The sequence below is a fragment of the Chiloscyllium plagiosum genome, unplaced genomic scaffold (genome assembly GCF_037043375.1).
Source record: "Chiloscyllium plagiosum isolate Xiang-an unplaced genomic scaffold, Cpla_swu_hap1 HiC_scaffold_2, whole genome shotgun sequence".
Taxonomy (NCBI): Eukaryota; Metazoa; Chordata; class Chondrichthyes; order Orectolobiformes; family Hemiscylliidae; genus Chiloscyllium; species Chiloscyllium plagiosum.
Window position 1 is genome coordinate 86,482,269 of NW_028270140.1, and position 14,576 is coordinate 86,496,844.

Consider the following 14,576-nt stretch of genomic DNA (forward strand, 5'->3'; position numbering starts at 1 on the left):
CTGTCAGCTCTCTCAATATTGTTGAGACAAAGGGAGGAGAAAAAAGTCAAAACAACAATCAAAATAATGCAGTGCTGTTTTGGAGAGTATTTGGAGGAATTAGAAGTTGCAAGCATTGTGTGGAAGTTATGAATGCAAATTCAAAATTAATGCACTGGTAAACTGAAAGTGTAGATTAGTGAGAATAATGGACATGAAAGGGTAAATGAATTGAGATAGACATCAGACATTATTTAAATGGTGAAAAGGCTCAAGGTGCTGAATGACCTAATCTTGTTCCTACAAATGATTTTTGCTCAGGACAGGACGCATGTGACACAGTTTTGCACACTTTGAACTTTTGCAGTGTAAAATTAAGGAAAAATATAACTAAAATTTAAAAAATGAAAATAATGGAAATATGTGAGCAACTGTGAGGTGAAACAACCTTACTCCCAAACATTACCAATGTTTTTCTGTATAAATACTAACAAAGAACTGTATTTTTTCAACTTTCAATTGCTCTGAAACTCAGCCATATGGATCCAGTCCTGCTCAAATATCATTACCTGTAGTCAAAATATAGGAACAGGAACAGGTCATTCAAATCTTGAACCTGTTTCAAATTCATTTAGATCTGTATCACAATGCCAGTTACCCATTAATCTTCAGTATCCTCACAGATCTACGTTGACTTTTGCTCATTCAGTCCAACAAATAAACAAGGCAGAAATGGGTACTGCAGATGCTGGAGATTAGAGTCAAGATTAGAGTGGTGCTGGAAAAGCACAGCAGGTCAGGCAGCATCCAAGGAGCAGGAAAAATCGATGTTTCGGGCAAAAGCCCTTCATCAGGAATGATGATGAATGAAGAATAAATGAACAAGTAGAGTTATGGAGTCTTATAGCATGGAAACAGATACTTTGGTCCAATTGTTCCATCTCAACCATGTTCCAAAACTAAATTAATCCCACCTGCCATATCCCTCCATTTTTGTTTCAATTTATGTATTTATCAAAATGTCTTTTAAACATTGTAACTATAACTACATCCACCGCTTCCTCTGGCAGTTCATTCCATACACTAACCACTCGCTGTTTAAAAAGGTTGCCCTCATGTCCTTTTAAATCTCTTTCCTCTCTGTCCAGTGAAAAAGTCCCAGCCTATTTTTATAACTCAAACTCTATTTGACATACAGAATAGTTTCAAAATTTGCATATGATAACAAAAGCTTCGAAGTGCTGTGAATATGAAGAAGATAGTGCAGAATTTCTAAAAGGATTTAGAAGTGACTTGCTCCTTCAGTGCACCAGCAGAGACAGGACGGGCTGAAGGGCCTCTTTGTATTGATTGTGTAATGAGGACTATGTTGGTGCGCCCTCTGATGGAGACGATGGCACGGTGCGCCCGCTGCTCCCTCTGCCGGTGCTTTCTGCCCTGCGCTGGGGACGCGCCCTTCCTTCAACCTCGCTCGAGTGCAACATGGAACCCGACAGGGTGGCAGGAGAAGCAGCTGCAGACACGCAAGGCGGGAAGTTCGGTGCAATCTGTGCCGAAGATGAATTAAACGTCTTGCAGGAACTGTCAGAGTTGCCGGTGGAGACGGCGGGGAAGAGGCCGACATGCTCTCGCTGCAGGTACTTGAAGGTGATGTTGGCAGGAGGGGTCAGGCCTCGGTGAGCTAGAGTCAGCCCGGCTGCAAGTCAGGAGCTGAGTGTCACAGGACGGAATATTCCTGTCTCCCCTGCATCAAACCTCTAACAATGCTACTTGCATCGAAACATATCTGTCTCAAGCCCCTATAAATGCTACTGTAATCGAATATTAAATTATTTTTGACTTTATAAATCACCACTAATCGTTCGGCTCCAGGGAGTTTATGGAGGTCTTGCTAGTTTTGACTGAAAGGGACGGCAGCCTATGGCCCCCGTCCTTAAATCCTTAGTCGTCATGGAAACCGAGAGACGCACTTGGGAAAGTCCTGTTGCAGTTCTCGCATTTGTAAACACCTCGAGATTTGTCCTCATGAAATAATTCATTAAAAAAAAAGTTTCAACAGGGGAGGGCTTTTGACCCACCATGTTTATATGACCCCTCTGTAAGAGTTATTCTGGTAGACCTAATCCATTTTCCACATAGGCCCTGCAACATATCTCTTCCAATAATTCCAATACTTGTCTTTTAAAAAAGACAATGTGCTTATCACCACCAAATTGTCAAGGAGTGCACTCCAGATTCTAACCTGGCAGTGCATAAAATATTTTTCCTCCTGTTGCTTCAACTTCGCCTCCGTGCCTTCTTCTTCAATCAAGACTCTCGCCCACCCTCTGACGACCCCTTCTCCCACCTCCAACACACCCCGTCCACCTGGACACCCCGTGCTGGCCTCCTACCTGCCCTCGACCTCTTCATAGCAAACTGCCGCCCCGATATTAACCGCTACCTGAACTCCCACACCCCTCCCACCCACTCCAACCTCTCACCCTCGGAACGCGCAGCCCTCCACTCCCTCCGTTCCAACCCCAACCTCACCATCAAACCAGCTGACAAGGGAGGCGCAGTAGTAGTTTGGCGCACTGACCTTTACACCGCTGAGGCCAAACGCCAGCTCGCAGATACCTCCTCCTACCGTCCCCTTGACCATGACCCCACCCCCCACCACCAAACCATCATCTCCCAGACCATCCATAACCTCATCACCTCAGGGGACCTCCCATCCACCGCCTCCAACCTCATAGTCCCACAACCCCGCACCGCCCGTTTCTACCTCCTGCCCAAAATCCACAAACCTGACTGCCCCGGACGACCCATCGTCTCAGCCTGCTCCTGCCCAACCGAACTCATCTCGGCATACCTCGACACGGTCCTGTCCCCATTAGTCCAAGAACTCCCCACCTACGTTCGTGACACCACCCACGCCCTCCACCTCCTCCAAGATTTCCGCTTCCCCGGTCCCCAACGCCTCATCTTCACCATGGATATCCAGTCCCTGTACACCTCCATCCCCCATCACGAAGGACTCAAAGCACTCCGCTTCTTCCTTTCCCGCCGTACCACCCAGTACCCTTCCACCGACACCCTCCTTCGACTGACCGAACTGGTCCTCACCCTGAACAACTTTTCTTTCCAATCCTCCCACTTTCTCCAAACAAAAGGAGTAGCCATGGGCACCCGCATGGGCCCCAGCTATGCCTGCCTCTTCGTAGGGTATGTGGAACAATCCATCTTCCGCAACTACACTGGCCCCACCCCCCATCTTTTCCTTCGCTACATTGATGACTGTATCGGCGCTACCTCGTGCTCCCACGAGGAGGTTGAACAGTTCATCCACTACACTAACACCTTCCACCCCGACCTCAAATTCACCTGGACAGTCTCGGACTCCTCCCTCCCCTTCCTAGACCTTTCTGTTTCTATCTCAGGCGACCGAATCAACACGGACATCTACTACAAACCAACCGACTCCCACAGCTACCTGGACTACACCTCCTCCCATCCTGCCCCCTGTAAAAACGCCATCCCATTCTCCCAATTCCTTCGTCTCCGCCGCATCTGCTCCCAGGAGGACCAGTTCAAAATACGTACAACACAGATGGCCTCCTTCTTCAAGGACCGCAATTTCCCCCCCGACGTGGTCGACGGTGCCCTCCACCGCATCTCCTCCACTTCCCGCTCCTCCGCCCTTGAGCCCCGCCCCTCCAACCGCCACCAGGACAGAACCCCACTGGTCCTCACCTACCACCCCACCAATCTCCATGTACAGCGCATCATCCGCCGTCACTTCCGCCACCTCCAAACAGACCCCAGCACCAAGGATATATTTCCCTCTCCTCCCCTATCAGCTTTCCGTAGAGACCACTCCCTCCGCGACTCCCTTGTCAGATCCACACCCCCCACCGACCCAACCTCCACTCCCGGCACCTTCCCTTGCAACCGCAGGAGGTGCAACACTTGCGCCCACACCTTCCCCCCTCACTTCTCTCCAAGGCCCCAAAGGAAACTTCCATATCCGCCACAGATTCACCTGCACCTCCACCCACATCATCTACTGCATCCGCTGCAGCCGGTGTGGCCTCCTCTATATTGGGGAGACAGGCCGCCTACTTGCGGAGCGATTCAGAGAGCACCTCTGGGCCACCCGGATGAACCAACCCAACCACCCTGTAGCACAGCATTTCAACTCCCCCTCCCACTCCACCGAGGATATGCAGGTCATTGGACTCATCCACCGCCAAACCACAACAACCCGACGGTCGGAGGAGGAGCGTCTTATCTTCCGACTGGGAACCCTCCAACCACAGGGGATGAACTTGGACTTCACCAGTTTCTTCATCCCCCCTCCCCCCACCTTGTCGCAGCCGAATCCCTCCAGCCCGGCACCGCCTTCCTGACCTGCAGTCTTCTTCTTGACCTCTCCGCCTCCATCCTACTCCGACCTATCACCCTCACCTTGACCTCTTTCCACCTATCACATTTCCAACGCCCCTCCTCCAAGTCCCTCCTCCCTACCTTTTATCTTCTCCTGCTGAACACTCTCTGCTCATTCCTGAAGAAGGGCCTGTGCCCGAAACGTCGAATCTCCTGTTCCCTGGATGCTGCCCCTCCCCTTAACTATCTTGCTGCTGATTATTGACCCCTGTACTAAGGGGAAAAAATATTTTTCCTGTCTACCCTATATTTCCCCCTCATAATTTCATGGAGTCAATCAGATAACTCTTCAGTCTTCTCTTTTGTCAGAAAAATAATTCCAGCCTATCTACTTGAAACTCTTAAGCCTAGGCCAGATCTTGTTGATTTCCTCTGTACCTTCTCCATTGCAATCACATCCTTCCTAAAATGCAGTGACCAGAACTGAAAACAGTACTCCAGCTGTAGCCTAACAATGACCTCTGATTCTTGATCATTCTGACAATGAGACAGTTTCTCTCTAGACAGCACATGATTTTGAACACCTCGATCAAATCTCTCAACTTTTTCTCCAGGTGCCAGGCCCAGTTTCATCAATTTATACATGTAAATAATGTGTTTCAAACTTCTCAGCATTCCACTGCTTTCACTTCCTAATATGCACTGCCCAGAATTGGATGTACTATTCCAATTGAGGCTAAACCAGTGTTTAATGGATGGTCAGGGTAATATCCTTCTTTATAAAACATAAGGTCTCATTAACTACTTTCAAAAACCAGCCCAGCCACGTTCAGCAGTGTGTGTACATTTATCCCAATGTCCTTCTGGTTCTGCAGGCAATGTACCCTTTCCATTAGACTTGTTAGAATTATATACTTTATATTGCCTTCGTGCTTGCGTATTGGTGTGCATACAAGTGCATATATGTATGAGCTGAAAGATGTGTGCATGTTACTTAAAGTGAATGCAGTGAAAACCAACAGCTGAAGCATTTGGATATAAAGAAATTTTAGAGTGGAAGATTGTGAAGAATTGAAAAAAAAGTTGCTCAAAACATCCACAGAAAAGTGTATTGTGCTGTGTATATTTTTCATAGTTTTTTTAAAAGTTACTTGCAAAAGCATTGTTGGGTAATACAGTATATAAGTATGTTCTGTTGCTGAAGATGATCTGAGCTTTACCGTTTAAAAAAATTATATTGTAAATAAGAATAACATAAGGATATTTTCAGTTCTTGGGAAACTACTTTCAAGTTTATAGAATATGACATTTTCAACTGCGATATACAAATGTGTATGTGTCTTGATGCCTGAAATGTGAAGATGTATTCTAAAATGTGAATCACACAATGAAATCCTGCAATGAATAGTCTGGTATCTGAACCTTGATTATTTGTTTTACATAGTTTTGTTCCAAGAAGGGGAAGATCAGCAAAGTGTATGGAACTGGAGAATACAATACACTGATGCTCAGGAGGGCAGTAGTAGACATGGAACTAGATCATGGAATATGTCAAGTACATGATTCAGAATTTTAATAACAAAACCATTGGATAAAAGAAACATGGTGTTTATCTATTTATTCATGCCAATGATGGCAAGAGATAATGACAGCACTTATGAAATTTATTTCCTCCTGGTCTGATTTTTAATCACACCATTGTAGCTATGTCAAGGATTTTTTTGGTGTTTACTCAGAATCTTAATGCTATTCATTAATTCCAATTAGTACTACCTTAATTGTTAAGGTATTGCACTAGATAATGAAGAACATTACCAAAGACCTTATCCACATTCTCAGAATTCTTTTGTACAACAATGTTTGCAAAAAGATTTTCAAACAATTCATAATTAAAATATTGCTATTTCCTCCTTCCAGCTTTCTCATTGATAGCAGTTTGTTAATTTTGTAATTAACTGCTTTTTAATTTTGTAATTTTTATCCCACCTTTTATTATAGTTGTTCAGTTGTTAATTTCAGCTTTCCATTGGGATGTTACAAACTTAGTTGTAATTTGTGACTTTTCTGGGAATGAAAAACTGGAGCCAGATTTGCCTGTGTGACCATATTTATAGACACATGGCTATTAATAATAATTAAATGACTACGCAATTTTTACAGGCACCAAATTTTTTTTAAAATTCCATAGTATTGGTGTATTGTCATCCCCGTTGAAGCAAAACGCTCAGAGACCGTGTAGTTTAACTCCTTCGTCTCTCCTTCACCTTTATTCCGGGCCCTGGAGGGAGAGGGAACGAATGCCCATGAGCACAGGAATTTGTGTTCACGGTCTCCTCTGGAACAGCAGTTTCTCAATGAACTATATACTGATTTTACAGGAAGGAGCATCCATTACGGCAACATACATATTAATTGGGTGACCGTTACAATCAGTGAGTGTCAATAATAAAGATTAAGCCATCTGCTGTGACACAATGAATAACTGACTCCACATAATGAATATTTTCACCTTGTTAAACTGACTTCCCATACTGAACGTTACCTCATCTTGTTAAATGGCTCTACGTAATGAATGTTTTTCCACTTTGTTAACCCATTACCCTTGCCTGCAGCACCCCATTGTTAACTGTAATTTCTTATTTGATCTGAGTCATGCTCAGCTGAACCTCTTGTTTCAGAACTTAACTCTTTCCCTGCCTTAGTGAGTTTTGAGAAGATTTGTAGCTCAGGTTGAGGTGTTGGATGTAGGTTTGCTCACTGAGCTGCAAGGTTCATTTTCAGACGTTTTGTTACCTTACTGGGTAACATCTTCAGTGGACCTCACGCGAAGCAATGTTGAAAATTCCTGCTTTTTATTGATATGTATGGGTTTCTTTGGGTTGGTGATGTCATTTCCTGTGGTGAAGTCACGTCCTGTTCCTTTTCTCAGGGGGTGGTACTTGAGGTCTAACTCGATGTGTTTGTCGATAGAGGAAACCTTCAAGACCATCAATAATACCCTTACTGGCATAAAATTCACTAAAGAGGAGGAAAACAACAACAAACTGCCATTCCTAGATGTTGCAGTTGAGCAAACAGCCAATGGGGAACTTCAAACCAGCATCTACAGAAAAACAACACATACAGACCAAATATTGAACTACAGAAGCAATCATCCCAACACCCACAAATGAAGCTGCATCAGAACATTACTTCAACGAATCAACACACACTGCAGCACAGAGGAACTACGCAGAGCAGAGGAAAATCACCTATACAGTGTATTCAAAAAGAATGGCAATGAATACCCAATGAACACAGTCAGCCGATTTCTCAGCTACAAACCCAAACAAGCAGACAAAACATGTCCAGAAACCCTAGCCACTCTCCCCTACATCAAAGACATTCTCGGAAATAACTGCCAGACTACTCAGATCCCTTGGCATCATGGTAGCCCAGCAAACACAGTAAAACAGCAGCTAATGAACTTGAAACGCCCTGTACAGACGATAAGCAAAACGAACATCATTTACAAAATACTGTGCAAGGACTGTAACAAACACTACATTGGACAAACAGGCAGAAAACTAGCCACCAGGTTATGTGAACACCAACTAGCCACATAAAGACATGACCCTCTTTCACTAGAATCCTCACATACGGATGAGGAAGGACACCACTTCAACTGGGACAATACATTCATCCTAGGACAAGCCAAACAAAGACACGCACGAGAATTCCTAGAAGCATGGCATTCCAACCGGAACTCGATCTACGAACACATCGAGTTAGACACCATCTACCACCCCCTGAGAAAAGGAACAGGAAGTGACCACCACAGGAAATGACATCACCAACCCAAAGAAACCAAACATATCAATTGAAAGCAGGAATTTTCAGTGTTGCTTTGCATGAGGTCCACTAAGATGTTACCTAGTAGGGTAACAAAATGTCTGGAAATACAGCGAGCAAACCTACATCTTTCCCTGCCTGCTTATACCTCGTGCACGTTCTCGGGTGGAGGGTGTCATGACCACAGGATCGGATGTGATTTAACTTGGTGCATTGTGAAGGGAATTTGGCAAAATTTCTGGATTGGAAAGGGTGAAGGAATGTAGCATTTGGCTCACAGCTGGATTAGTGGGAGCAGTGGTGTGAATAACTAGTTTGAATATGCTAATTTATAGATTTACAGTCAATTTTTACAAACCATGTTCTAAGTGAGAAAAATTTTGACTTGTGGAGTTCAGTGTGAGAATGTATATAATTCTTTGATGCTTGCATCATATGTAGACAGGGCAGTTAAACATTTGGCACACTTGCCTTCATTGTACAGATCTTTGAGTAGAGGAGTTGGTACAACATGTTTCAGTTGTACAGGGCATTGGTGAGGATTCTTTTGGAATACTGTGTCCAGTTTTGATCACCCTGTCATAGGAAGGATATTATTAAGCTGGAGATGGTTCAGGAAAGATTTTCTAGGATTTCTGGGAATGGAGGGTTTGAGTTATAAGATGAGACAGGGTAGGCTGGGATTTTTTTTACTGGAGCGCAGGAAATTGAGGGGTGACCTTTTAGAGGTTTAGAATCATGAGGGTGTAGACAAGATGAATGGTAGGTTTTTTTTCCCTAGGGTGAGGGATTTCATGACTGGGGGCATGTTTTTAAGATGAGTTGAGAAAGATTTATAAAAGACATGAGGGGCGTCAGAGAATGGTTTGTGTGTGGAATGAACTTCCAGGGGAAGTGGTGGATGCGTGTACAGTTACAAGGTTTAAACGCCATTTGGATATGTACAAGAATAAGAAATGTTTGGAAGGATATGGGCCAAGCATAGGCAGGTGGGACCAGTTTAATTTGGGATTATGGTTAGCATGGACTGGTTGAACTGAAGGGTTTGGTTCTGTGCTGTATCACTCTATGTCTACGGTCATTCACTTTGAATCCAAGAAAAACAAATGGGATATTTTCGAATTGACAAAACCAGAAACCTTGGGTACATGAGTGGATTTGTATGAGAATTTGCGTACATCAGTTGGAACTAGTTATCGCATTAAAAAAACATGTGTGTCAATGGGCTTTAGTCTTTTACTTCTTATGGGGGATATCATATTGTCAAAAGTAATGTATCAATAATATTTTGGAAAACCACCTAAAATTTGTCATTTCTTAATGGCATTACATATAATAGACAGTCTGGATTCTTTGAATAAGCATAGTACTCTGAGGTGTCTAACTACAATTACTAGAGAATGTTTTGTATTATGTTTGTTGATTTTGAGCTGTAGTTTCAGGCACCTTAGTAAGACTGCTTCGGAGTATTGCATTCAGTTGTGGGCATTGTATCGCAGAAAGGATATATTAACCTTGGGTTATATTGCAAATTTATCACTTTTGTTCAAGAGTTGTAAGGAATATAAAATTGAGGAATACACTGAAATATTGTTGTTCAAGTATTAAAGTATTGCACTTTTCCTTCTTCACTAAATATCTTCACAACATTACATTGTTGCTCTAAATATTTTTTCAAAATAATATTGACCAACTTCAGGTCTTTGATTCAGACTTTATCTGTGTGTGTCAGAATTAAAGAGTCCTTTACAAAATTCCACCTGTATGCACTTTTTTACAGTTGTTTTGAGTTCTCCAAGAAACATACATAAATCAAAAATCCTTAAATATCTTAGAAATATTTCTGTTGTTAAATTATTTCACAAGTCTAAAGGTTCACTTGACGACATGATAACATGCTGTATTTACAAAACAAATAGTTCCTGGAATATAATAAGTTTTTTTTCCGGAAAGTTATCTCAGAAAAAGTTGAAGAGTTCATGCCTCACTTTGTTTTGGTGTTTTATACAAAAACAAAACATAATCTGGTTACTTTCCCATTTCATGATTTTCATGGGGGCTTTTGTCTTCAGTACTCCTTCATCGATGTACAGAAGTAAAAGGGAATGACACTTTAAAACAGTAACTTCTGTCAAACTCCATAGATTTTCCTTGAATCAAGTGCAGTGCGAGTAAAGAGCAGGACACATAGTGAGTTTTTAAAATTATGTTCTTTTAAGTTTCTTTGGATGACATATCTCCAGAATGCAAAATGGACTCTTGTTTTGCACCTCTGATTCACATTATTATCACAACCAAATCTATTAAAGCAGGGGCTAATGTATTGGTTCTTCGATAACTTACCTGTGAATTTTGTATTTGAAACAACAGTAGCAATATTGGTTAAAGATGGAACCCACAATATTGACTGGTTGAGAACTACTCAGCTCACTCACATCTCACACTTGGATATTGTTAGTAAGGTGAACATTTATCCCAAAGCACATTATGGTTTCTGTGCTAGGAGATTCACAGTGGAATTATATCGCCATTCTTTGACTGTGACTGGCTGAAAATCCTGGAACATCCTTCCAAGTAGCACTGTGCTTATATCTCCATTACGTGAATTGCAAGAAAGAGCTCACCACCGTCTCAATCCTGCTCTGCCATTGAAGATTTTGGAAAATCTGATTACTCTGTATTGCTGCCAACTCCCAATAACATTTTACTGCTTGCTGAACAAAAATCTATCTACACCTGTCTTAAAAATATTTAAGGACTCTTCTTCCACCATCTTTTCAGGGACCGTTCCAAAGATTCTCAAACCTGGAAGAGAAAGAAATTGCCTACTCTATTTTAAATGGGTGACTCCTGATTTTTAAACAGTGACCACCAGTTCTACATCCTCTTAGAAGAGGAAACAGCCTTTTCACATCTGCCTGTCTAACCTTTCCTCATAAGTCAGATTGCCCATTCTAGGTATTTGTGAAGTAAACCTTCTCTGAATTGCCTCCTACACATTTACATTCTTCCTAAAATAAAATGACCAATTTTAGGGTCTATATTCTAGATGCAGTTTGACCAGTGCCCTGTATAATTTCACCTCACAATAAATGATAACATTGTAATAGCTTTCTTAGGTATTTGCTGTAGCTGCATACTAACCTGTTGTGGTTCAAGTATGAAAATACCCAGATCTCGCTGTAATTTGTCACTGTTTCAAGAACATGCTTTTTTTAATGCTTCCTGCCAAAATGGATTACTTCATATTTTGCCACATCTTTGTCCACTCAATATAAGTTTTCAATATCTTTCATCCTTTTCACAATTTATTTTCCATCTTTGTATCATAAGTAAATTTGGCAACTATATCACATTTATGCAAATTGTAAACAGTTGAGGTCACAGTCCAATCGTTGTGATGCACCATTTATTAAATATTACCAACCTGAAAAAGGCCTATTTACATCTATTCTGAGCTATCTGTTTGCCAGCCAGTTTTTTTGTTGATGCCAATAAGTGATCCTGTACACCATGAGCTTTTAGTTTTTGCAGTAACCTTTGATGTGGCACCTTATCAAGTGCCTTCTAGAAATTGAAATACGGTACATCTATCAATTCCCCTCTATCCATAGCAAGTATTACCTCCTCAAAGAACTCCCCTAGATTGGTCAAATATTATTCCCCTTTCACAAAACCATGTTCACCCTGTCTGATTACTTTGAACTTATCCAAGTGCCCTGCTATAATTTCTCTAATAATATCATCTAACATTCTCCCTATGACAGATGTTAAGCTAACTGGCCTGTACTTTCTAGGTTTATGTCCATCTCACTGTTTGAATAAAGGAGTTTCATTAACTATGTTATGATCTAGCAGCACTGTCCAGCCACTTTTAGGATGAAGTGCATCAGGACCTAGGCACTTGGCAACCTTCAGCTCCAACAATTTACTCAGTATCACTTGTCTGCTGGTTGTGATTTTCTCGAGGTTTCTCTCTCTCTCTTCCATTTCCTGATTTGTCGCTGCTTTGAAGATGTTTCAAGTGTCATCTATGTCACCCCATAATGACAGATACAAATGCATTTCCTTATACACTCTTGATAGTGTGGCCCAATTTAGCTCTGACTCCATTTATAAATTTGATGACACCACTGTAGTGAATCAGATCCCAAACAACAACAAAACAGAGTACAGGAAAGAGACAACTTAGTGGCATGGGTGTAAAGACAACAATCTCTCCCTCAATGTCAGCAAAACAAACAAGTTGGTCATTGACTTCAAGAAGCGGAATGAAAGAAATTATAGACAGTTGTGAACAGCCCAATCCACTATGAAAACCGATCTTCCTTCCACTGACTCTACCTACATTTCCTGCTGCCTCAGGAAAGCAGCCAACATAATCAAAGACCCCCTCCCACCCAGATTATACTATTTTCCACCCTCTCCCATTGGGCAGAAGATAAAAGTTTGAAAACATGTTCCAACAGTTTCAAGAACACATTCTTCCTCACAATAGCCAGACTTCTGGGCAGACCCCTCCTACATGAGAGTTGATCTTTTTCTGCATCTTCTCATTATACTCTGTATTCTGTTGGTTACCCTGACTTACATATGTAAGATATGATTTGTCTGGTTAGCACACAATACAATACTTTTCACTGTACCTCAGTACACGTACAATAATAAAGCAAGCCATATCAAATGCCTGTTTAATTCAATTGCCCTTTATTTTACATTATTAATTCCCTAGTCTCATTTTCAGTCAGACTCACTTTAATAGCTACGTTTTTAAAAAATAATAATATTTTTTAGAAACACTTTCTGTTTTTGTATTTCTCTAACTTAGAGTAAATTAGCTTACTCTAATTTTTTCATCTGTTAATGTTTTGGTCATTCTTCACTATTTTTAAAACACTCTGTCCACTGTTCTGACCTGTCGCTTGCCTTTACACAACTCAACTTTATTTGATAAATCTTTAACTTTTCCTTATTCATTGGAATGCCCCTCTTCTGTATGTTCAGAAATATCACTTAAAGGTCTGCCACTGCTTCTCCGTTGTCTTATCCTTTAAACTAATGCGCTAATTCACTTTAGCGAGCTTTGTTTTCATGCCCTATAAATGCTCTTTTAAACATTTTATTTTAAACAAGTCATGGACCCTCTTCTCTCCCTCAAACAATGTAAAATTCAATAAATTTTTCTTGCTGCTACCAGAGGACATTTTCACAATGAGATCATTAAATATTCCTATCTCATTACAAGAAACTATTCTTAAAAACATTTTATCAACTCCTAGGTTATCTTTGTCCATCTGACTTTTAAAGTCACTGTGTAAATTAAAATCTCACATTATTATCGCCATACCTTTCTGACAAGCTTTCATTATTTCTTCCTTTGCACTACCAGACAATGGGGATACTATAAGGGATCGTGTATACCACTTCCTTGAATGACTTTTTGCCTTTATCATTTCTCATTTTTACCTAAATTATTTCCACATCTAGCCTTCCTGAACCAAGATCATCCTCCCTATCATTAACTAACAGAACCACTGGCCACCTTTTTCTAGTTTCTAGTTATTCTTAAATGACCTGTATCTTTCAAGTCTGAGATTCCAGCCCTTGTCATCCTATAGTTCTGTCGCTGTAACAGCGATCAGATCATAACCATTCATTTCTATTTGCAGTGGCTTTTCAATTTTTTTTGTTTTGAATTGCTACCTGCATTTGGAGACAGGGCCATTTATGTTATGTTTTTACTGTCTTTGTAAATTCCAGTTTTATTTGTTAGTTCACTCTTAGATCCATACTCTTTATTTCTATGGTCTGTTTATCATTTTTCCATATTAACACATTTGTCTTTGGTCACGGTTCCACTATTTGATTTGCCACATCTTCCCATAGTTGGTCTCTTTCCCTCACTATTCTGTTTAAAATCTTGTCTACTTCCTTAATTATGTGGTTGGCAACAATACTGGCAAACAGTTGGTTCAGTTGGACACCACCACATCAGTGCAGCAATGATCCCTCTTAAGTTGAGTGGCTGAAAGCGCATGCTACCACTCCAATATTCTGGGTCAACATGCCGATCGCTGCATTGAATTGCTGTGATTAGATTAGATTGGATTCCCTACAGTATGGAAACAAGTCACACCAACCCCTCTGAAAATTAACCCACCCAGACCCATTCCCTTACCTGACATTTACCCCTGACTAATGCACCTAACACTATATGTAGCATGACCAATTCACATGACCTGCACATCTTTGGATTATGGGAGGAAACTGGAGCACCCAGAGGAAACCCATGCAGACACGGGGAGAATGTGCAACCTCCAAACAGACAGTCGCCTGACACTGGAGTCAAACCCAGGTCCCTGGCGCTGTGAGGCAGCAGTGCTAACCACTGAGCCATA

General features: G+C 41.5%; 1 protein-coding gene across 3 annotated transcripts in view; it reads left to right on the top strand.

The window, feature by feature from the left end:
• The first annotated feature begins 1,402 nt into the window (after positions 1-1,402).
• The window catches only part of dtwd2 (DTW motif tRNA-uridine aminocarboxypropyltransferase 2), a 116,817-nt gene continuing 103,643 nt past the window's right edge, over positions 1,403-14,576 (top strand). For all 3 annotated transcript variants that reach the window (XM_087998370.1, XM_087998377.1, XM_043711426.2), the window contains exon 1: positions 1,403-1,616. In XM_087998370.1, coding sequence (XP_087854496.1) covers positions 1,462-1,616 — 155 coding nt within the window. In that variant the 5' untranslated portion in view covers positions 1,403-1,461. The remainder of the gene's footprint in view (positions 1,617-14,576) is intronic.